The sequence below is a fragment of the Gigantopelta aegis genome, chromosome 11 (assembly GCF_016097555.1).
Source record: "Gigantopelta aegis isolate Gae_Host chromosome 11, Gae_host_genome, whole genome shotgun sequence".
Taxonomy (NCBI): Eukaryota; Metazoa; Mollusca; class Gastropoda; order Neomphalida; family Peltospiridae; genus Gigantopelta; species Gigantopelta aegis.
Window position 1 is genome coordinate 32,194,450 of NC_054709.1, and position 23,484 is coordinate 32,217,933.

General features: G+C 40.6%; 1 protein-coding gene across 1 annotated transcript in view; it reads left to right on the top strand.

Moving 5' to 3' along the window:
• LOC121384969 overlaps positions 1-21,585 on the top strand; it is a 59,344-nt gene extending 37,759 nt beyond the window's left edge. The window contains exons 15-25 of the mRNA XM_041515476.1: positions 1,434-1,586; positions 3,322-3,547; positions 4,061-4,185; positions 6,195-6,319; positions 7,675-7,791; positions 8,859-9,026; positions 12,059-12,238; positions 14,167-14,387; positions 16,955-17,038; positions 19,919-20,083; positions 20,992-21,585. Of these exons, the coding sequence (XP_041371410.1) occupies positions 1,434-1,586; positions 3,322-3,547; positions 4,061-4,185; positions 6,195-6,319; positions 7,675-7,791; positions 8,859-9,026; positions 12,059-12,238; positions 14,167-14,387; positions 16,955-17,038; positions 19,919-20,083; positions 20,992-21,196 (1,769 nt within the window). The 3' untranslated portion in view covers positions 21,197-21,585. The remainder of the gene's footprint in view (positions 1-1,433; positions 1,587-3,321; positions 3,548-4,060; positions 4,186-6,194; positions 6,320-7,674; positions 7,792-8,858; positions 9,027-12,058; positions 12,239-14,166; positions 14,388-16,954; positions 17,039-19,918; positions 20,084-20,991) is intronic.
• Positions 21,586-23,484: the final 1,899 nt, after the last annotated feature.

A 23,484-nucleotide genomic window follows, 5' to 3' on the forward strand; every position in this document is an offset into this window, starting at 1 on the left:
TATTGTAAAATTTTCATTTTGGGGAGATATCACGACTTACAAAAACAACGGAAGTGCTAGTGTTTATCATTAAAATCATTTATCTTGGGTGCCAAATAATATATACACCGCCTTTACAAAAACAAAACTCATTCAATGCGATGGAAATAACAAAAAATGTATCTGACATTAGGGGATCACATTACAAACATCTTTATTGTGTTTTGTATATCTTGAAATCTTTATTAAAATAATAATATTAAAACTTTGATCAGTTCAACAAAACCAGAACTGCCCGTTAATGTCAGACCGATGACATCTTCGGTTCAGTTAAAAGATGAGTCTGTTTGTATTTCGTATAAAAGTTTTTTAGGCAAAACAATGAGTAGTATGTCTTTCCACAAAGTCGACCAACACACAACAATATGGTAACCAAGCTCTTCTCTCTCTCTTTTTTTTTGCTTTTCGTTTTATTGAGTTTTTTAAGGTAGCCGCCCTCCTTTAATTTTCACCCAGCAAGAACACTGTAAATATTTCCTTCATTTCTTTATGTTCAGAAATTAATCTGATGGATGTCATCAAACAAACATTCCTTTCTTTTACTAATAGCCATTGATTAAACAATGTGCTGGGGTGGCATCAAACACACATTCCTTTCTGTTACTAATAGCCATTGATTAAACAATGTGCTGGGGTGTCATCAAACACACATTCCTTTCTGTTACTAATAGCCATTGATTAAACAATGTGCTGGGGTGTCATTAAACAAACATTCCTTTCTTTTACTAATAGCCATTGATTAAACAATGTGCTGGGGTGGCATCAAACACACATTCCTTTCTTTTACTAATAGCCACTGATTAAACAATGTGCTGGGGTGTCATCAAACACACATTCCTTTCTGTTACTAATAGCCATTGATTAAACAATGTGCTGGGGTGTCATTAAACAAACATTCCTTTCTTTTACTAATAGCCATTGATTAAACAATGTGCTGGGGTGTTGTCAGACACATTCCTTTTACTAATAGCCACTGATTAAACAATGTGCTGGGGTATCATCAAACAAACATTCCTTTCTTTTACTAATAGCCATTGATTAAACAATGTGCTGGGGTGTCATCAAATACACATTCCTTTCTTTTACTAATAGCCATTGATTAAACAATGTGCTGGGGTGGCATCAAACAAACATTCCTTTCTTTTACTAATAGCCATTGATTAAACAATGTGCTGGGGTGTCATCAAACACACATTCCTTTCTTTTACTAATAGCCATTGATTAAACAATGTGCTGGGGTGGCATCAAACACATTCCTTTCTTTTACTAATAGCCATTGATTAAACACTGCTGGGGTGTCATCAAACACACATTCCTTTCTTTTACTAATAGCCATTGATTAAACAATGTCATCAAACAAACATTTTGCTTATAGTGCTATCTGTGTTTTGTAGAAATTCTTCGTACAGATGGTAAACCACTAAAATCAGATGGACATGGACAGCCGGTTATGAAAAGCAGACTCAACAGTAAGGTGAAAAACGGAATAAAGGCTGGAAAACCATCGGAGGGTGAAATGTCTTTGGATGGTGTGGAACTTGACAAAGGTTAGTAATAATGCACGGTTGTGTCTGTCCCATCATCAAGGTCTGGCCAGTAGTTAAAGATCAGTAGGTCTGTCCCAATCTATCAGTAGGTCCATGCCAGTCTTTTCAGTAGGTCCGTGCCAGTCTTAAAGATCAGTAGGTCCATGCCAATCTTTTCAGTAGGTCCGTGCCAGTCTTAAAGATCAGTAGGTCTGTCCCAGTCTTTTCAGTAGGTCCGTGCCAGTCTTAAAGATCAGTAGGTCCATGCCAATCTTTTCAGTAGGTCCGTGCCAGTCTTAAAGATCAGTAGGTCTGTCCCAGTCTTTTCAGTAGGTCCGTGCCAATCTTTTCAGCAAGTCCGTGCCAGTCTTAAAGATCAGTAGGTCTGTCCCAGTCTTTTCAGTAGGTCCGTGCCAATCTTTTCAGCAAGTCCGTGCCAGTCTTAAAGATCAGTAGGTCCGTCTCAATCTTAAAGATCAGTAGGTCTGTCTCAATCTTAAAGATCAGTAGGTCTGTCCCAATCTTATCAGTAGGTCCGTCCCAATCTTATCAGTAGGTCTGTCCCAATCTTATCAGTAGGTCCGTCCCAATCTTATCAGTAGGTCCATTACAATCTTATCATAGGTCCATTACAATCTTATCAGTAGTTCCTTCCCAATCTTATCAGTAGGTCCATTTCAATCTTATCAGTAGGTCCGTCCCAATCTTATCAGTAGGTCCGTCCCAATCTTATCAGTAGGTCCGTCCCAATCTTATCAGTAGGTCCATTACAATCTTATCAGTAGTTCCATCCCAATCTTATCAGTAGGTCCATTTCAATCTTATCAGTAGGTCCATCCTAAAGTAGGTCCATCCTAAACTTATCAGTAGGTCCATCTCAATCTTATCAGTAGGTCCATCCTAAACTTATCAGTAGGTCCATTCCAATCTTATCAGTAGGTCCATCACAATCTTATCAGTAGATCCATCACAATCTTATCAGTAGGTCCATTACAATCTTCTCAGTAGGTCCATCTCAATCGTATCGGTAGGTCTGTCCCAATCTTATCAGTAGGTCCATCCCAATCTTATCAGGTCCATCTCAATCTTATCAGTAGTTCCATCTCGATCTTATCAGTAGATCCATCACAATCTTATCAGTAGGTCCATCTCGATCTTATCAGTAGGTCCGTCTCGATCTTATCAGTAGGTCCGTCACGATCTTATCAGTAGGTCCGTCACGATCTTATCAGTAGGTCCATCACGATCTTATCAGTAGGTCCATCTCAATCTTATCAGGTCCATCACAATCTTATCAGTAGGTCCATCACAATCTTATCAGTAGGTCCATTTCAATCTTATCAGGTCCATCTTGATCTTATCAGTAGGTCCATCTTAATCTTATCAGTAGGTCCATCACAATCTTATCAGTAGGTCCATTTCAATTTTATCAGTAGGTCCGTCTCAGTCGTCTCAATCTTATCAGTAGGTCCGTCACAATCTTATCAGTAGGTCTGTCTCAATCTTATCAGTATGTCCATCCTAAACTTAAAGATCAGTAGGTCCATCTTAATCTTAAAGTTCAGTAGGTGCTTGCCAGTTTTAAAGACTGGTAGGTCCGTCCCAATATTAAAGATCAATAGGCCCATCACATACAATCGTAAAGATCAGTAGGTCCGTAAACGTCAGTATGTTCATTCCAGTCTAACTTATTTTATTTCTGTTATTTTAGTTGTCTAACGTAACTGGTTGTTCATTTTATATCCGTTAATTTTAGCTGACACGTGCGGAGAACTAGACCATGACCGTGTGACCTCGACACTGGAAAAAGCTTTCAACCAAGTTCGCCATTTTCCCAAAACATTGATGTATGCCCGGATTTGCCGACTGTTGGCGTTGCAGTATCTGAAGTCAGATCCGTACAAAACGGCTTTCTACCTGGCAGAGGCGTCGGCCATTACGCTGAGACACCAGGCTCTCGTCAACATGGGAAAGAGAAAAAGGTAAAGTTTGTTTTGTAGCATCCGGACTTTGTGAAAGGTAAGCTTTGTTAGTATCATGAGGCGGAACCTAGCGTGATGCGTGGTCGGTCTGTTATCGATCCCTGGCGGTGGGCCCATTGGACTATTTCTTGATGGTATAGCCATAAAATCTGTTTATACTAATATACAATCCAGAGTTTATTACTGCACTTTCCCCCTGTTTTTTCAATGTTGAAATAGACCAACAAGTTCGCCTATTGCATAAATAGTCACGCCCGATATTTTTAGCATTTGTACACTCCCGAATAACGCTATAAAAGGCGAAGTGTAATTGGTCAATATTTAAATTCTTATTTATAGATGAAATGTCACCTGGACATGGGAGTCCACACAATGCTGTTAGATCTACTGGTAATAGTAATTAACCAGTGGAGCTAGATTTAATTAGATTGAATTAATTAATGCAAGAATATTGTTCTTTTCACAGACCTGCTTTGTTTCTTAGAACTCTGTTTTTTTCTGTAAATGTTTCAGGAAGCTGATGAAAGACGAGACGCAGTCGTCTGATGAGCTGAAACAAGTGGACGCTGCGAGGCAGGAGCTGAGGTTCGACAAAGACGTGCAGCATTTTACAGACATGGTCGACAATCTTCCGTCTGGTAGGCTCGAGGATTCTTTTCCCCAACATCAGGCCCTAATCTTGACGCCGAAATGAATGTTTTTTTTTAGTTACTAGCAGTAGTGAGAAGTCGAAGTCGCCGTGATGTTTTGGACCTAATCCAGTTTCGAAAATGAAATAACGTAACAGATGTCAAGACACTGACTTGTTTATTGTCGTGGTGGACCCATTGGGCTATTTCTCGTTGCAGCCAGTGCTCCACAACTTGTGTAACAAAGGCCGTGATATGTACATCATGTACTATCCTGTCTGTGAGATGGTGCATATAAAAGATCCCTTGCTGCTAATCGAAAAAGAGTAGCCCATGAAGTGGTGACAGCGGGTTTACTCTCTCAATATCTGTGTGGTCCTTGACCATATGTTCGACGCCATATAACCGTAAATAAAAGTGTTGAGTGCGTCATTAAGTAAAACATTTCCTTGTTTATTGTCGTAGCTCACCTGGCACCTTGTCGCTGTATGTCGGTCTGTGTTTTCACTTTGGTACCAGACTGTACATCAACTCATGTCTTGCTATTTGCAGTGACCAGTCAAGCATTGTTAATCCTCGGCCACATTCATTCCAGTAATGCCAGAAAATACTACATTTTTAATTAAATATATAATTTTTTTGTTTAACTTTTATTACCAGTAGTAGTATTTTATATTAAAATATTACGATTAGAACCGAGTGTATAATTCAGAATTTTTCTGAATGAACTTGAAACATGGCAAAACATTAAGAAATGTACCGATAAATGTTCACTTCGCCTATTTTTATCAAATGTCTCCCTTTTCTTCTGGGAAGAGAGAAGTCACTTCTGCTTATGCAATTCTAGATAACGGCCTGCTTTCATACATTGATCTATTTAGTCTCAGGGCTCGAAATTAATAACAGCAACAATAACCAGGGCTTCTAGAATTTTTATGAAATCCACTAGCCATGGGATCGGTGATTTAAAACATTTACTAGCCACAATTAAAATTCACTAGCCCTACTTTTCTTTCAGTTAATACAATTTTACTAAATACTAGTAATAATCAGATATGTTACCTAAAGAGGGAGATAGACCTTTAAAAAAGTGACATTGGGAGTTGGGGTGGGGTCAGGATATTCATATTTACACAATAGACTTAACTGCAACATTTGACCCCTTATTTTTCCGCTAGCCGTCGGGCATGGAAATAGTAGTTATTTATTAGCCCAACATTGAATATCACTCGCCATGGGAGTGGGGCTACCATAATCTAGAAGCCCTGTCTGGCATGGGAATAGTAGTTATTTATTAGCCCAACATTGAATATCACTCGCCATGGGAGTGGGGCTACCCTAATCTAGAAGCCCTGATAACAATGAGATGAATTGCCATATGACAAGGGCATTACTGGTGGTTAAAAATCATTGCTGTTGGAAGGGATAATTTTTGGTTTTTAATTTGAAGCAAACATTACTGGTGTAAATTTGATGTAGGTAGGGGTGATGTAGCTTGGTCAATTGTGTGCTTGTTTGAGGTGCTTACGTTGCAGGATCGAATCACCTCGGTGGATCCATTTAACTGATTGTGTTTTTTCTTGTTCCAACCAGTGCATCACAACTGGTCAAAGGCCATGGTATGTGCTTTCCTGTCTGTGGGAAAGTGCATAATAAAAGATCTCTTGCTGCATTAAAAAAAATGAAGATGGTTTCCTGTGATTGCTCAGAATTACCAAATGTTTGACATCCAATAGCCAATGATTAATTCATCAATGTGCTCTATTGGTGGTGTTAAACAAGACAAACCATCCCATAGACAGGATAGCTCATGCCACAGCTTTTGGTATACCAATCATGGTGCATTGTTTGAAATGAGAAATAGCCCAATGGGTAATTTATAATTAAATATATTCACCATATACTCAACATTAAATTTAATTGACATTTGGCAAACAACACCTTAAACCAAACATTTTGTGAGTTTTTTGTCATAATAAAATGTTTTTTATTTCTTGATGTGTGGTGTTAATTTTCAGAGTGGACAGTCTGCCAGTTTTCAGTTGTAGCGATACCAGCCAACCCATCTCGCTTGTTCCTAACCCGTCTACGGTCTCGCCACAAACCTGTCACAGTGGAGTTATGCGGGTATTTTACACCCCAGGTAAGCACGAATTTGTGGATGTGTTTCTTTTTTCAGGTCTGATGTAGCCCAGTCTAATAGACTTCCATCATCTGTGTTCACATGGGATAGAAAAAGTACACCCGAGGTGGTGGAAATTTCGATCCAGGACGAGGTTTGGGTGAACTTTTTGCTATCCCACATGACCGCATATGATGGAGTCTTTTTCTCCCATCCATGCGATAAATAAACGATTGTTTTACACGGACAAACAAAGATGACTGAAAACGTAACTTCTTTATTTGACCGTTTTATCATAAATAAATGACACTATTATATTTGTTTCATGTGTTAAAAATAATATTTAACACCACAAATTAACAACATTTATATTGCAGCTTTTATAATGAAGGTTTTAATAACAAAATATCAATCTAACACTAACCAAGTCGCATTGATATGACGTCATGTATTACGAAAGCCGTAATACTCCTCATGTTAAATTCAGTCATGTCATAGCCCATGCAAGACAGATTTATTCTGCATGGGCTGACGTCATGGATCGGTCTGTTTTGCATAGCTAAGGATGGGAGAAATAAGCATCTATACTATCAAATCAAACCCCATAGTAAAATATGTGGCTAAGAATCTTACTTGCAGCGTATCGACCGACGTATACACCACAGATACAAATACTACCACCCCACACACTTAAAGTGAATCAGAAAAAAATTGGGGGTCAAGATGCTCATATCGGAGATAATGGGTAGTATCTATGACTATCTTAGTTCCGCACAAAAATTTGAGGTTTTTTTTGCAGGTACCTCATACATGTTTCAAGCACAAGGCTACTTAATACAGTGGTACTAGATGAAATAAAATTGCATACATTTTTTGCCAAGATGAAACTGGGGTTATATTTACAACCAACACATTCAAATTTATCACCAATGATAGGACTTGTGGTGTTAACTGCTCCATCAAAAGTTGGGTGCACCTCAAACTTTGACCCAGCCGGACGTTATTTTGTTTAGTACTACCATAAAGCGCTTGACTGGGACAGGAGGAGAAAATGCCAAAAGTGGGAGGTCAGGTTTAGTGTGGATGGAAAATTAAACTGATCTAAGTTTTCTTTAGTCTTATTTCTTACGATCCATGCCATATTACCAGGCAAAGAATTAACATTTTATTTTGTGTGTTGGTGGTTTGAAAAATAAATTGTTCTCTGTTCCTCTCCCCTAGCAGTTTATTCTGGAGCTGCCCAGATGTGTCGTAAACAGACCTGAAAGTTCTTTACTAGGATGTCTGTGGTCAAAATGTATGTTCGGTCTAATAGTTGATATTAACATTAATATTTCAGGTTCCCCTACTTTTTTTAAAGAGTATATATTTTTCAGGGTGGAAATATTCTTCCTGAGTTCTCTTCCATCATGGCCGCAAGTCGAGACAGCATGAAGGTGACGGATAAAAACGTCTGGTGGCAGATAAGAAGAGATTTGAATAACAGACTGCAGGTATGGAATGGACATATCTTCATTGGGAATATTTTGTCTTGTTAAAAATTTGTATTAACATCAGTTAATACTATATCGTGTCTTTGCCAGGGATGATGTAGCCAAGTAGTAAACTGCTTGCTTGATGCGCAGTCAGTTTGGGATCGATTGAGCTATTTACTCTCTAAGACAATATGTCAAAATTACTAAATGTAATAATCGGTGATAATCAATCAATTGGTTCCAGTGGTGTTATTAGACAAAAACAAACTTTTATTTTGCCAGGAAAGGAGAGTAGCAAATCCATTGCCTTGCAGTCAACATTTTAATACATTTTATTTTAGCCTTCATGTATTTGCTCACCATTTTAGGAATGTGGTCTTTATCCTGCCTTTTTGGGGGGAGGGGGGGGCTAGATTTAGCCCGGTGGTAAAGCACTCGCTTGATGCACGGTCGGTTTGGGATCGATCCCCGTCAGTGGATCTCGCTCCAGCCATTGCACCACGACTGGTACATCAAAGGCTGTGGTATGTGCTATCCTGTCTGTGGGAGATGCGTATAAAAGATCCTTTGCTGCTAATCAAAAAGAGTAGCCCATGAGGTGGCGACAGTGGGTTTCCTCTCTCAATATCTGTGTGGTCCTTAACCATATGTCTGACGCTATATAACTGTAAATAAAATGTGTTGAGTGCGTCATTAAATAAAACATTTCCTTCCTTTTATCTTGCCTTGAGTTTGCTCATCCCGTCCCTTAACAAATAAATGTAACCTTGGGAGTTCGGGCTACTGCCATTTTTGACCCCTCTCTTTAAGGCTGTTTATTATTACATAACATGGGCCCATTGGGCTATTTCTCATTCCAGCCAGTGCACCATGACTGGTATATCAAAGGCCGTGGTGTGTGTTATTCTGTCTGTGGGATGTTACATATAAAAGATCCCTTGCTGCTAATCGAAAAAGAGTAGCCCATGAAGTGGCGACAGCGGGTTTCCTCTCAATATCTGTGTGGTCCTTAACCATATAACTGTAAATAAAATGTGTTGAGTGCATTGTTAAATAAAACATTTCCTTCATATACTATGTAACAGGATGTTCTTGAAGCCATGGAATCGTGTTGGCTGGGCTGCTGGAGGGGTCTGTTGCTCGGGTCACTGCAAGACAAAGAAGACGAAGACCTGCTGAGAACGGCTGCCGAGAATCTGGCAGAGAAAATAGCTGCAGAATTTGATCTGCACATTGGACTTGACGTAGCAGAGGTGAGAGGTTTAAGGACTGTCTTTTTTGTTTTACATTCGTTGGGGTATGAACAAAACAAAACAAAAAATCATCTGCAAACTGTCAATTGGCAAAGCCGTTTTCACATAAGTTTGTGAATGATTTTTTTGTTATATTGGTCCATGAACACTAATGCTCAATAAGACAACTTGCCCATATAAAATGACGTCATCAGATGTGACGTTCCCTGACGAATTAATTTTTTACGTTCATCAACAAAAGAACAAACTTACATTGGTATGTTTCGACCAATGGGATAACGTTATATTGTAATGAATATATCTCAGTACACTTGCAGGAATCAGCATAGGCAGATATTATTATTGGAGGCAGATTTTTTTTTTTTAAGTTATTTTATTCAGTTTTCGGGGTTTGGGTTGGGGGTGCAGAATTTTTTTTTCTCACAAAGTACCCAGGCTTTCATTTGGAATTCTGAAAAGTGAGCTTATTTAACTGTGGTATACAGTTTCCAGCTTTTTAAAGATAATGTCAGCTTTAATTTTTGAAAGGGTATTGCATATTTCTGAATAAATTAAATATTCATTTGGGTCAGGACCCGTATTTTCTTGAAAAAAAGGGAGTGCCACTCGTGAAAAAAAGAAAAAAGAAGCGAGATACAAGGATGTACTGTTTGTTGGATTTTGTGTGTTGGGTGTATGTAGTGGAAAGATAAAAAAAACAAATTAATTGATGGTCAACCATCTTCCATTTTCATATACTTACCATTTGTGAAACTCAGTAGCCGTTAAACATTTATTCATCCCGACTTTCCTCAAACAAGAACTTTCAAAGATAACAAACATCCAATTACCTTTATAGACATCACTGTACAGTAGATACAGCCATCGACAGGGTATGACAAATTATAAAAAAAACCTCACTAGCCACAGAGCTAGTGGGTTTGTAAATTCCATTAGCCCTCTAAAATAAAGCACTAGCCCAAATTTCTGATCAATTACAACACACTTTATATACGGCTGAACAACAATGTTTCAAGGAACCCAACCCCTATATTACCTTTAAAAAAAACCCAGCTGACCTGTTTTCTTCTCTTGTTTTATGTACATGAGTATAAAACTGCATGACCTAACCCTATTTTGTCATGTTTGATCCTAAACCATTGTCCCGTTTTTGCTGTTGCATCCACCCACCCCATCCCCACCCATCATCCGGAGTGGGTAAGTAATTTAACAAACTCCTTTCTCTAACCACCCAAAACAAAAGAATTTAATGCACAATACAATGTAACACGATAATGCATGGTCTTGGTCAGTGTATTTGGTAGTGAATTGTCACCAGGAACGGTGATGTCAGTTGCTCATGTAGCCTACAGGGCAATATATCCATTGTCAGACAGACATCAACAAATATATTGGCAAGATTTAACTCATTAATTGATAGACAAAAACAAGTATTATCTTGTACAGATGTGAAACGTTATCTAAACTGCTACACAAATTAAAGCTGGCTCTGTTATTGCGTTCCCTGATTGCCAACATCCCTATCGCAAGTAAGCAAGGCATTAAATTAGAAAACAATAGATAAATAAGACAAACACAGTGATTCTAAACATGACTGGGGTTGTACTTCAGTTATACTAGCCTTTTAATTAATTGGGACTGGCTATTCACAACTTAGTTACCTGGTTGACATGTGCGAGATTTTACTACCACGTGACTTGTACAACCAATCAAAACACGTGTTTTATTAAGGTTGTTTCCTGCCCATGAAACTTTAAAGTGGAAAGGAAACAAAGTCTGTATCGTGTGTATTGTTGTAATTGACGATGTAAAAACGTCTTGTTACTGCATTTTATAGAAATTTAGTTCAAGTTGAATATTAATATGTACTTATTGATTTGTTGACATTATGCGATGACCAATGTCAGAATAACATTTATCAAATGCACCTCAGTGGAGGAAAAACATTGTGAGCTAGCGGTGTTTTTATTTTGTTTGGTTTTTAAGCAAGTGGTTTTGCATTTGTCACTAGCCCTGTGTTAAAAAGCAGCAGCCCCAGGTGTCGGGCTAGCGGATTTGTCGAACTCTGCCCTCTACTTTCCTCAAACAAGAACTTTCAAGGATAACAAACACCCTACACCATATGTCCGTCTCTGGTTTCTGTTATAATAATAGTCCCCTTATAGTCCAACCAGAGGGGACTTTTTATTGTGTCTCCATCCGTGTGTCTCTCCATCTGTCCCACATACAGTTTTACAGAATTTTTTTTTTTTTAGTGTCTGTGAATATTGAGCTGATATTTTGTGGATAGCTTTGTCATGCAGAGTTACAGATCAAGTTTAATTTTCATGGAAATTTGTTCAAGGCTTGTCATAAATGGAATTTATCCTTTGATCTTTGTGCAGCCTCGTCTGGGACATGTATTCCTTTAACAGTATTCAAAAAATGCTTGTTAGTCCTTTACTGGTTCAACCAAAGTGGGACTATGGGCTTCATCCGTCACTCTTCTGTCTGTCTGTCTGTCCATTCGTCTGTCCCTCATACAGTTTTTCCAGATGTTTTGTTTTGACAATGCCTCGAGATATTATGTTGAAAATTTGTGTGTAGGTTTATCATGAACTGTCATGTATTTATCCAGGTGTTCTGTGGGTCTGAACATAGGCCCCTTCTCAAAAAGAAAGTGGCACTGAAAATTAACAATTTGTGTACTAAAAACTTCCCAAATATATATTTAATTATGTCTGTCCAATTCAACAACATCATTGAGTGGCCTGTAAACGTATCCCAAGTATGATTTACTCGTGCTAACTTTCCCAATGCCATCAGGCACGGGACCCTGGTGAAATATTCCGGATAAATCCAGGACTGTTACAGATCAAGTCTGATTGTTAAGGCAATTTACCATTTTTTTTGGCAGTTATGGCCCTTGAAGTTAGGAGATATTAAAATTTGTTGGGGCCTGGTAGGGACATGTATTACTTTAGCAATACTCTCAAAATACTTGTTTTATTAATTATTTAATAAATGTTTTGTCTGCATCATTGTGTTGACAGACTCTGATTGAGTTGAGGACGACATTAAGCATTACAGAGTTGGCCAGTGTGATTTCAGCTTTAGTTAGTCTCCCCATTCACTCGCCGGACTTCCCCAGACTTGTCACAGTCGTGTCTGCGTTCAACGTCGATCAGTTGCAGTCGGCAAAAAGACATCCCGTTCTACTCATATTAGACAAGGTATGTGGTAAAGTGTGTTTCTTTTATTAGACAGTACAGTTGAGAACTTCTAGAAGCAGTTAATAGCTTTGCTTTACTTGGTCATCATAATCTGCCAGTACGAACGCTGCTTGCAGTATAAATTCTAATACAGTGGTCTAGTGGATAAGCTGCTGGACAATCAAGCTGATGACAGTGGTTCAAATCCCGTCAAAGCTGGCTCACTTTTTCATTCATCTTTCTCATCTATCATCCCTCTGCCTACCGTTTTCATTATCTCAGTCTAAAAAAACTTTTCAATTTCTCTCACAATTTCAATCTGTTTCAACCCTGTCTGTCAGTTTCCTCCAACTTTGTCTTCTGAGCTGTCCACACCATCACCTACCTGTCTCAACTTCCTCCATGGGTGCAGTCTCTTTGTACTTCCCTGTACCCACCTGGCATCCTTATCTTCGGCCACTAATAAAGCTGGTCTGACCCACGAACGACTGCCGGTTGATGGGTAGCATAGTAGGTGGTTACAAGTGCCTCTTAATGCCAGAAGTAACCACTGAACTAAAGTTGATGGGAAATGACAGGTGTGTGGCACAGATAGCCACAAGAGACATATACCTGTCCCAGTTGGATAGACTGGGATGTGGAGGTGGACAGTTGAAGAAGTTAAAAGATATAACGAATTGCCAGATCGGGAAGAATTGAGATGGAATTCAAAGGAATAAAAGGAAGGGGGCAGTGGGATAATAAAGATAAAAATAATGATAAATTGCGATACAGATGTTTTAAATCTATGCCTTGTACTGCAGATTTTATTCCATGATAAATAACTATCGCAGGTTTTTTTTTTTATCTCACATGACTTAGTTTCCAACAGGTGGTACAGCACTTACCATGGGAAAGTATATCAGTGCTACGGTATGATTAAACACTTGTTTCCTACAGGCGGTACAGCACTTACCATGGGAGAGTATATCAGTATGATTAAACATGACTTGATTCTTTCCTACAGGTGGTACAGCACTTACCATGGGAGAGTATATCAGTATGATTAAACATGACTTGATTCTTTCCTACAGGTGGTACAGCACTTACCATGGGAGAGTATATCAGTATGACAGTATGATTAAACATGACTTGATTCTTTCCTACAGGCGGTACAGCACTTACCATGGGAGAGTATATATGTATGACAGTATGATTAAACATGACTTGATTCTTTCCTACAGGTGGTACAGCACTTACCATGGGAGAGTATATCAGTACTACGGTATGATTAAACACTTGATTCTTTCCTACAGGTGGTACAGCACTTACCATGGGAAAGTATATCAGTGCTACGGTATGATTAAACACTTGTTTCCTACAGGTGGTACAGCACTTACCATGGGAGAGTATATCAGTATGACAGTATGATTAAACATGACTTGATTCTTTCCTACAGGTGGTGCAGCACTTACCATGGGAGAGTATATCAGTGCTACGGTATGATTAAATACTTGATTCTTTCCTACAGGCGGTACAGCACTTACCATGGGAAAATATATCAGTGCTACGGTATGATTAAACACTTTATTCTTTCCTACAGGCGGTACAGCACTTACCATGGGAGAGTATATCAGTACTACGGTATGATTAAACACTATTCTTTCCTACAGGCGGAACAGCACTTACCATGGGAGAGTATATCAGTACTACGGTATGATTAAACATGACTTGATTCTTTCCTACAGGCGATACAGCACTTACCATGGGAGAGTACATCAGTGCTACGGTATGATTAAACATGACTTGATTCTTTCCTACAGGCGGTACAGCACTTACCATGGGAGAGTATATCAGTGCTATGGTATGATTAAGTATGACTTGGTTCTTTCCTACAGGCGGTACAGCACTTACCATGGGAGAGTACATCAGTGCTATGGTATGATTAAACACTTTATTCTTTCCTACAGGCGGTGCAGCACTTGCCATGGGAGAGTATTCCAATACTGAGTGATCAGCAGGTGTCAAGAATCCCGTCGTTGATTCATCTCCACACACAGATGCAGCGTGCCCTTGTAACCGGGGACAACGTCTTCGTCAAGGGAGTTAACCCCGACAAGACGTTCTTTGTGCTGAATCCTGACAAAGACTTGCAGTCCACTCAGAAGATGTTTGAAGACTTGTTTACAAAGTGGGTATTCACGTTTTTAACTTTTTTGACTTTGTTACACGGGTGTGTAGGATAATAGCTTAGTAGTAGAATGCTCGCATCAGGTGAGATGGGTCGAAGGATTGATCACACTCACGACTTGTTTTTCTGTCTCAATCAGTGCCCTACAAGAGGTCATGGTATGTATCTTGTCTATAAAATGTGTAAGAGATTGAGTGCCCTACAACTGGTACATCAACGGTTGTGGTATGTACTGTCTTGTCTGAAATGTGTATCTAAGAGATTGAGTGCCCTATAACTGGTACATCAAAGGTCGTGGTATGTACTGTCTTGTCTGTGAAGTGTATCTAAGAGATTGAGTGCCCTACAACTGGTACATCAAAGGCTGTGGTATGTACTGTCTTGTCTGTGAAGTGTATCTAAGAGATTCAGTGCCCTACAACTGGTACATCAAAGGTCGTGGTATGTACTGTCTTGTCTGTCAAGTGTATCTAAGATTCAGTGCCCTACAACTGGTATATCAAAGATCGTGGTATGTACTGTCTTGTCTGTGAAGTGTATCTAAGAGATTCAGTGCCCTACAACTGGTATATCAAAGATCATGGTATGTACTATCTTGTCTGTGAAGTGTATCTAAGAGATTCAGTGCCCTACAACTGGTATATCAAAGGTTGTGGTATGTACTATCTTGTCTATGGAGATGTGTATCTAAGAGATTTCTTTTCAGGGCTTTAGATTTCACTAAAACTAAGGCGATAAAATGCTGTTCCTTAAATAAGCATACCCAAAATATGCATGGCCAAATTAAGTACAACCATGCTGATCTCAATTTTGGTTTTTGGGGTTGTTTCATCCCAGTGCCCCTTTTCCTTTCTCTCCTTTGAATTCCATCTCATTTCTTCCCTATCTGACAAGTCCTCCTATCTTTCAACTTCTTTCGCTGTCCACCTCCACATTCCAGTCATTGTCTCTTGTGGCTATCTGTGCCACACACCTGCCATTCCCCATCAGCTTTTATCTGTGGGCTTAGTCTGACCACTTCGGGGAGTGTTCAGTAGTTACTTCTGGCATTGTTAAGAAAAAAAAACCCCACTCTGTTGTACTCCAAGCAGACAAAACAACTTGTGTCCAAATTAGAGAGACCTAAAGCCCTGCCTTCCTGCTTTATCAGCAGGAGCAGCAGGGATGCAAAAAGTACTCGCCCGGTCACCAAATGCGAGTAAACATTCTGACGGACGAGTTAAAAAATGCAACTACCGGTCCGACGGTCTACCTGTCTTTTTGATTTGGTTTGCACGTGGTGTTTTGTCAATATATCTCTCTATATATAATTTGAAGTGAAGACACTGTACATATTATAATATTGTTAATATATCTCTCTATATATAATTTGAAGTGAAGACACTGTACATATTATAATATTGTTAATATATCTCTCTATATATAATTTGAAGTGAAGACACTGTACATATTATAATATTGTTAATAATATATACACAGAACTTCACATACGTTGTTTTCACTTCCTATTTATTGCACGAGTTTATTTTACGCAAGAATATATATACCACGAGACCGTGTAGCGGTCGAGTGGTATGTTCTTTCGCAAAATAAACGAGTGCAATAAATAGGAAGCAATAAACAACGTATTTGAAGTTCTGTATTTATGACATACATGTACCTTCTATTATGTTTTACAAAAACGTTTTTTAATTTAACGTCATAACAACATTTTGTTAAATCTATGATTAAATCTCCTTTCATTGATTTACTTAACGTTAAGAATCATACTCTGCACCAACCTTGTGTAATGTTTCAATTACGACATGACGTCATTTGTAAATCATATATGACGTCAGTAAATAAAAGGCGCTAACTGCAGTAAAAAGAAAAAGGGAATTCCCCATTTAAAAGTTCCTGTCCATATTGCACATATGTGCAATACAAAATAAATTTATCACACAGTTTCAAAATGCCTTTATCACTATACTAAGATTGAATTTGAATAGGTATGTAATAAATTGCTCTATAGACTGGCAGACTAGTAGAAATTCTGGTAGGCTAATAAAGTTTAATTCTGGTCTGGCGGACTAGTTAAATATTTTCCATTTCTGCACCCCTGAGTAGCCTACGTGGTGACAGTGGGTTTCCTCTCTCTCTTTCAGTCGGTTGAGCGCTCACTTGAGGATTGAACCACCTCAGTGGATCCGTTCAACTGATTGGGGTTTTTTTTTTTCGTTCCAACCAGTGCACCACAAGTGGTATGTGCTTTCCTGTCTGTGGGAAAGTGCATATAAAAGATCCCTTGCTACATTAACAAAATGTAGCGGGTTTCCTCTATTGACTACGAGTCAGAATTACCAAATGTTTGACATCCAGTAGCCGATGATTAATATATCAATGTGCTCTAGTGGTGTCGTTAAACAAAACAAACTAACTTTCCTCTCTCTCTTGGCCAAATGGTGAAATATATAGTGGTACTTTAAAATGTGCTGAGGTGTCATTAAACAAACATTCCTTTCCTTTATTGTGATGAACCAAAAAACTTGTACTTAGAATAACTTAGTAAATAGTGTTTTTTCTTTCAGGGAATTTTCCTGGCCTGGTGTTGTTGGAGAGAAGCCGACTGCAGAACAGCTAAGTTCAGCGCTGACTACTAGAGATCTATTTGTGTGAGTTATCTCCCCTGTTTTTACACCCACTACATGTCTGAGAAAATATATATTTAAGTGTTTTCAATGTCATTGTCCAAATCACCTGTCTTAGTTGCAATTTGTATTAAAAATTTGTATTTAAAGTTCTGCTCCTGTCTGTACCATCGGAGATTTTGTGAGTGCCCTCCCATTTCCATCCAGTACTTTCAAATTAAATCATGTAGACAACAGTAGTAACATTACAGTGTACCCTCGATTTATTGTCCCCCGATTTAACGCCAACCCTGCCTACTGCCAACTTCTTTTCAAGTACCGTTTGTATCTCTTTAATTCCCTCGATTTACTGCCACCCTTGCCATCCGCCGAAGTCCTTTCTGAACTGAACTCCATTTAGCCATTATAATCCCCTCGATAATACCACCAACAGTGTGGTCAGAAGTTAATCGTAGTGCTGGAATTAACCTGTTGATTGGTGAAAATCTAATACCGATGACCACCGGTAGTATTCAGTAAATGTGTTTTGTGTTACTGAGTGGCAGTTAGCATCAACTGCTTTGGGTAGCCGCGGTATTCGTGCCCAGTTAGCGCTCGCGGGACCGGCACAAACGACAGTCTGATGATCATGTGACAGATAATAGGTGCATTCGATTCGTTATTTCATTCATGGATCAAAACATGTCATTCTATTGACATTTAAAGGGACATACCCTAGCAGTGTACCGGCCTCGGTGGCGTCGTGGTTAGGCCATCGGTCTACAGGCTGGTAGGTACTGGGTTCGGATCCCAGTCGAGGCATGGGATTTTTAATCCAGATACCGACTCCAAACCCTGAGTGAGTGCTCCGCAAGGCTCAATGGGTAGGTGTAAACCACTTGCACCGACCAGTGATCCATAACTGGTTCAACAAAGGCCATGGTTTGTGCTATCCTGCCTGTGGGAAGCACAAATAAAAGATCCCTTGCTGCCTGTCGTAAAAAGAGTAGCCTATGTGGCGACAGCGGGTTTCCTCTAAAAACAGTGTCAGAATGACCATATGTTTGACGTCCAATAGCCGATGATAAGATAAAAAATCAATGTGCTCTAGTGGCGTCGTTAAATAAAACAAACTTTTTTTTTTACCCTAGCAGTGTTTCTGCCCGAAAGAAATTTTTGGGTATGGCGCTATGGAATTGAATGCAACCACAGTCAACAGGGAGTAATGGAGAGCCTCCCCCAAACGGAAAATGGGTTACGTTTAGGGTTAGAGTTTTAAAACATCATTCAGTAATGATAAGAGTAATTAATTTTGCCAAAAAATTATTTAAAAACATATAATATTTGGGTATGGCGCCATACACATTTTACCCTCTGGCAGAAACCCTGCCTAGCTTTTAAACACTAAGGCATAGTTTTGACTATTAGAGCTGTTTGTGATAACTGAAATCATGCTTTACTTAGATTTTATTCATTTCCGACATTCGGAGAGTTTTTTGGTCATCTTGGTGTTTTTAATATCACAAAATGCATTTGTCATATTTTTTAAAATGGCATGTGCGTCTGAGAGGTAACAGTTTATGGAGTCGAGTTTGTCTATTTTCAGAGCGTATTTTACCATTTCAAAGTGACACACTCATGTTTTACTCAATTGTAACTTTATCTAAATGGGTTACAGGTTTGTGAACTTAATGTTAATGTTCACGGGTTGAAACTAGGGTATGTCTCTCAATTGTAACTTTATTCAAATGTTTTACATGTTTGTTGATTAACTGAACTTAGCGTCAATTTTCAAGCAAAATATGTTTAGTAGTAAAACCCTAGGCACCGTCACTATACTGCCAAACTGGCATTGGTACATTAGTGGGCGTTAAATCGAGGTTAATACTGTATATTTATGTGGCCGAAGCCTACCTTTTTTTTTTTCTCAACATAAATGCTGCAACTCCTCTCTTGAAACGACAGACCCTTGTTTCAACCTGTGAAACTTTGAGCCGCGTTTCCTCGATTTCTGATGTCATGCTAACTTGTAGGTTTTCGCGTGTGACAGCTCATATATGTTTTAAAGGGACAGACCCTTGTTTCAACCCGTGAAAACAGGCCCGTACGCAGAAATTTGTATTTTTTTAACACATCCATGGACGCTCTCCCTGCGTACGGGCCTGGAAAATTAACGCGAAGTTTAGTTAATCTACAAACCTGTAACACATTTGGATAAAGGTACCATTGAGTGAAACATGAGTCTTTGACTTTGAAATGGTGAAATGCCCTCTAAAAATAGAGTAAAACTCGACTCCATAACTGTTACCTCTCAGACGCACATACGTTTTTAAAAATATGATAAATGCATTTTGTGATAATAAAAACACCAAGATGACCAAAGAAGACCAAAAGCACTTTGAATGTCTGGAAATTGATAATCTAAACCACAATGATTTCGCTTATCAAAAATGGCTATAATAGTCAAAAATATGTTTAAAAACTAGGTTATGTCCCTTTAATGAAAATTTGAAAAATGGGGTGTGTTAAACTTCAGTAATTAACGTGGGTCTGTTGAAAACATTTTAACATTGGCATCAAATGTGGTAAAGTCTTTCTAATGTTTTTGTTTTCGCATCTCTAGCTAGAGGAGGGATGTAGGCCAATGGTAAAGTGCTCACCTGATGGTGGGTCCATTGGGCTATTTCTCATTCCAGCTAGAGCATCATGACTGGTTTATCAAAGGCTGTGGTATGTGCTATCCGGTCTGTGGGATGGTGCACATAAAACATCCCTTGCTACTAATGGGAAAATGCAGCGGGTTTCCTCTCTAAAACTATGTCAGAATTACCCAATTTTTTACATCAATTAGCCTATCATAATTCAACCAATGTTCTCTAGTGGTGGTGCTATACAAAAGAATATTTTGTTTTGTTTAAACTCTAGCTACTGTGGACATGGGAGTGGCAGCAAGTATTTCCATGGCGACGACCTTCAACTGTTAAGCTGCCAGGCAGCCGTTCTGCTGATGGGCTGCAGTAGTGGGGAGCTGCAGGTCAGAGGTCAACTAGAGGCTGCTGGGATGGTTCTCAACTACTTCCTGTCTGGATGGTAAGTCTTGTAGTTTGTTCTCGTTTTTCATAGGGTGTAGGTTTAAAATATCTGATCTACGAGATTTGGTACCTAATTATTATTTTTTTATTATTTGTTTTTTTTTTACCTGATATGTTCTTTAAAAAGTCTATACTACACCTAAATAAAGGTAATTTTTAATATTTCAAATAAAATCCACTCTAGTTTATTAAAAAAAATAAAAAATATGCACAAAAAGGTAAAATCAGATAAAATGACATCTCTGGATGTATTATTTTTCTATGGCGCAGGATTTATCTCAGTTGGTTGAGTGATCGCTGGAGGTGCTTGCGTCGCGGGATCGAACCACTTCGATCCATTCAATTGATTGGGATTTTTTCTCATTCCAACCAGTGCACCACAACTGGCAAAAGGCATATAAAAGATCCCTTGCTGCATTTACGCGTCAGAATTACCAAATGTTTGACATCCAATAGCTGATGATTAATGAATGAGTGTGCTCTAGTGGTGTCGTTAAACGAAACAAACTTTAACTTATTATTCTTCTGTGATTTAGGCATGCCGTCATAGCACAAAGTTACAGAATTTTTACTCATATTTTCATCCCAGTTTTCAGGAGTCGACCGTAACAGTAGCCCGAGGTGTTTTGGCTACCAATTTGTTCCTCGGGCTACCAGAATTTTTTTGGCACATCCAGTTACTCCACAAACAACCAAGACACTTAAACCAACACATAAAATCTTCATCTAAAACAACATGTTTAAATAAAAATAAAAAATAAAATTTTTCATTTATTAAAATTGTGGGGCTACCAATTTTTACTGAGGGCTACCAGATTTCATAACCTGGTAACCCGGTGGCCTACCACTGAAAAAAGTCAAGATCAAGGCCGGATTTTGATAAAAAGTGTGCTGTTTGTGTTTCAGTGCGTGTATTGTGGCCAATCTGTGGGACGTCACAGACAAGGACATCGACCGCTTCCTCGAGAGCTTGCTGCGTCTCTGGACTGCGTCTCCACCTGGGACGTCTCTACTGGAAATCATCCCGAAAGCGCGTCAGGCGTGTCGGCTCACCTCATTGATTGGAGCCGCGCCTGTCGTCTACGGGCTGCCGATCTTCCTACACAAGTGATCTCCCTTTAGATTGGTATTGCCAACTGTGGACTGCCGATCTTCCTACACAAGTTACCTCCCTTCAGGATTAATCTTATTGATTTCTTCCGCCCTATTGGCTGTGGATTACCTATTTATTTTTATACACAAGTTACCTCCCCTGTCGACAGACATTGATTGGAACTGAACCTGTGAAAATATTTTCTCCCTTGAGGATTGGTATCAGTTGAGCTGCCCCCTGTTGGGTGTGGTCAACCAACTTATGTTCACAAGTTAGCTCCCTTGTTGATAGACATTGACTGGAGCTGATCTTGTTTGTGGGACCGGCCTCGGTGGTATCGTGGTTAAGCCATCGGACATAAGGCTGGTAGGTACAGGGTTCGCAGCCCGGTACCGGCTCCCACCCAGAGAGAGTTTTAACAACTCAATGGGTAGGGGTAAGACCACTACACCCTCTTTTCTCTCACTAACAACTAACAGCTAACCCACTGTCCTGAACAAACGGCCCAGATAGCTGAGGTGTGTGCATTGACCATAGTTTGACACCCAGTAGCCAATGTATGTTTTGTGCTGGGGTGTCGTTAAACATTCATTCATTCATTCATTCTCTTGAGGATTGGTATCAATTGTGCTGCTCCCTGTTGACTGTGGACTACCAACGTATGTTCACAAGTGCCAGATCAGGCCCCTGGCTATCCAGAGACGGAACCCGGGACGGACATGTACCTCACCCGGTCTGTTCCAGATCAGGCCCCTGGCTATCCAGAGACGGGACCCGGGACGGACATGTACCTCACCCGGTCTGTTCCAGATCAGGCCCCTGGCTATCCAGAGACGGGACCCGGGACGGACATGTACCTCACCCGGTCTGTTCCAGATCAGGCCCCTGGCTATCCAGAGACGGGACCCGGGACGGACATGTACCTCACCCGGTCTGTTCCAGGTCAGGCCCCTGGCTATCCAGAGAAGGGACCCGGGACGGACATGTACCTCACCCGGTCTGTTCCAGATCAGGCCCCTGGCTATCCAGAGACGGGACCCGGGACGGACATGTACCTCACCCGGTCTGTTCCAGATCAGGCCCCTGGCTATCCAGAGACGGGACCCGGGACGGACATGTACCTCACCCGGTCTGTTCCAGATCAGGCCCCTGGCTATCCAGAGACGGGACCCGGGACGGACATGTACCTCACCCGGTCTGTTCCAGATCAGGCCCCTGGCTATCCAGAGACGGGACCCGGGACGGACATGTACCTCACCCGGTCTGTTCCAGGTCAGGCCCCTGGCTATCCAGAGAAGGGACCCGGGACGGACATGTACCTCACCCGGTCTGTTCCAGATCAGGCCCCTGGCTATCCAGAGACGGAACCCGGGACGGACATGTACCTCACCCGGTCTGTTCCAGATCAGGCCCCTGGCTATCCAGAGAAGGGACCCGGGACGGACATGTACCTCACCCGGTCTGTTCCAGATCAGGCCCCTGGCTATCCAGAGACGGGACCCGGGACGGACATGTCAGGCCCCTGGCTTCCACTCACCCCGGTCTGTTCCAGGTCAGGCCCCTGGCTATCCAGAGAAGGGATGTACCTCACCCGGGACGGACATGTACCTCACCCGGTCTGTTCCAGATCAGGCCCCTGGCTATCCAGAGACGGAACCCGGGACGGACATGTACCTCACCCGGTCTGTTCCAGATCAGGCCCCTGGCTATCCAGAGACGGGACCCGGGACGGACATGTACCTCACCCGCTATCCAGAGACGGAACCCGGGACGGACATGTACCTCACCCGGTCTGTTCCAGATCAGGCCCCTGGCTATCCAGAGACGGAACCCGGGACGGACATGTACCTCACCCGGTCTGTTCCAGATCAGGCCCCTGGCTATCCAGAGACGGAACCCGGGACAGACATGTACCTCACCCGGTCTGTTCCAGATCAGGCCCCTGGCTATCCAGAGATGGGACCCGGGACAGACATGCTCGAAACCTTCTTGGTATATATGAACATGACAAAATTAGCCACTCACAAGTTAGCTCCCTTGTTGATGGACATTGATTGGAGCTGATCGTCTTTGTGGGCTGTTGATTTTCGTATGCAAGTTAACCTCTCGTGACGACTGAACTTGTTGTTTGTGCTGCACTCATTGGCTGTACATAAGGTACCTCCCTTGTCAGTAAATATTGGAGCTAAAACCCATTGTCTTTGGACTGTCAGAGTCTTACACAATTGACCTTCCTTCAGGATTCACCTTGATTGTTCTGCCCTCATTGGCTAAGGACCGGCCTCGGTGGCGTAGTAGTTAGGCCA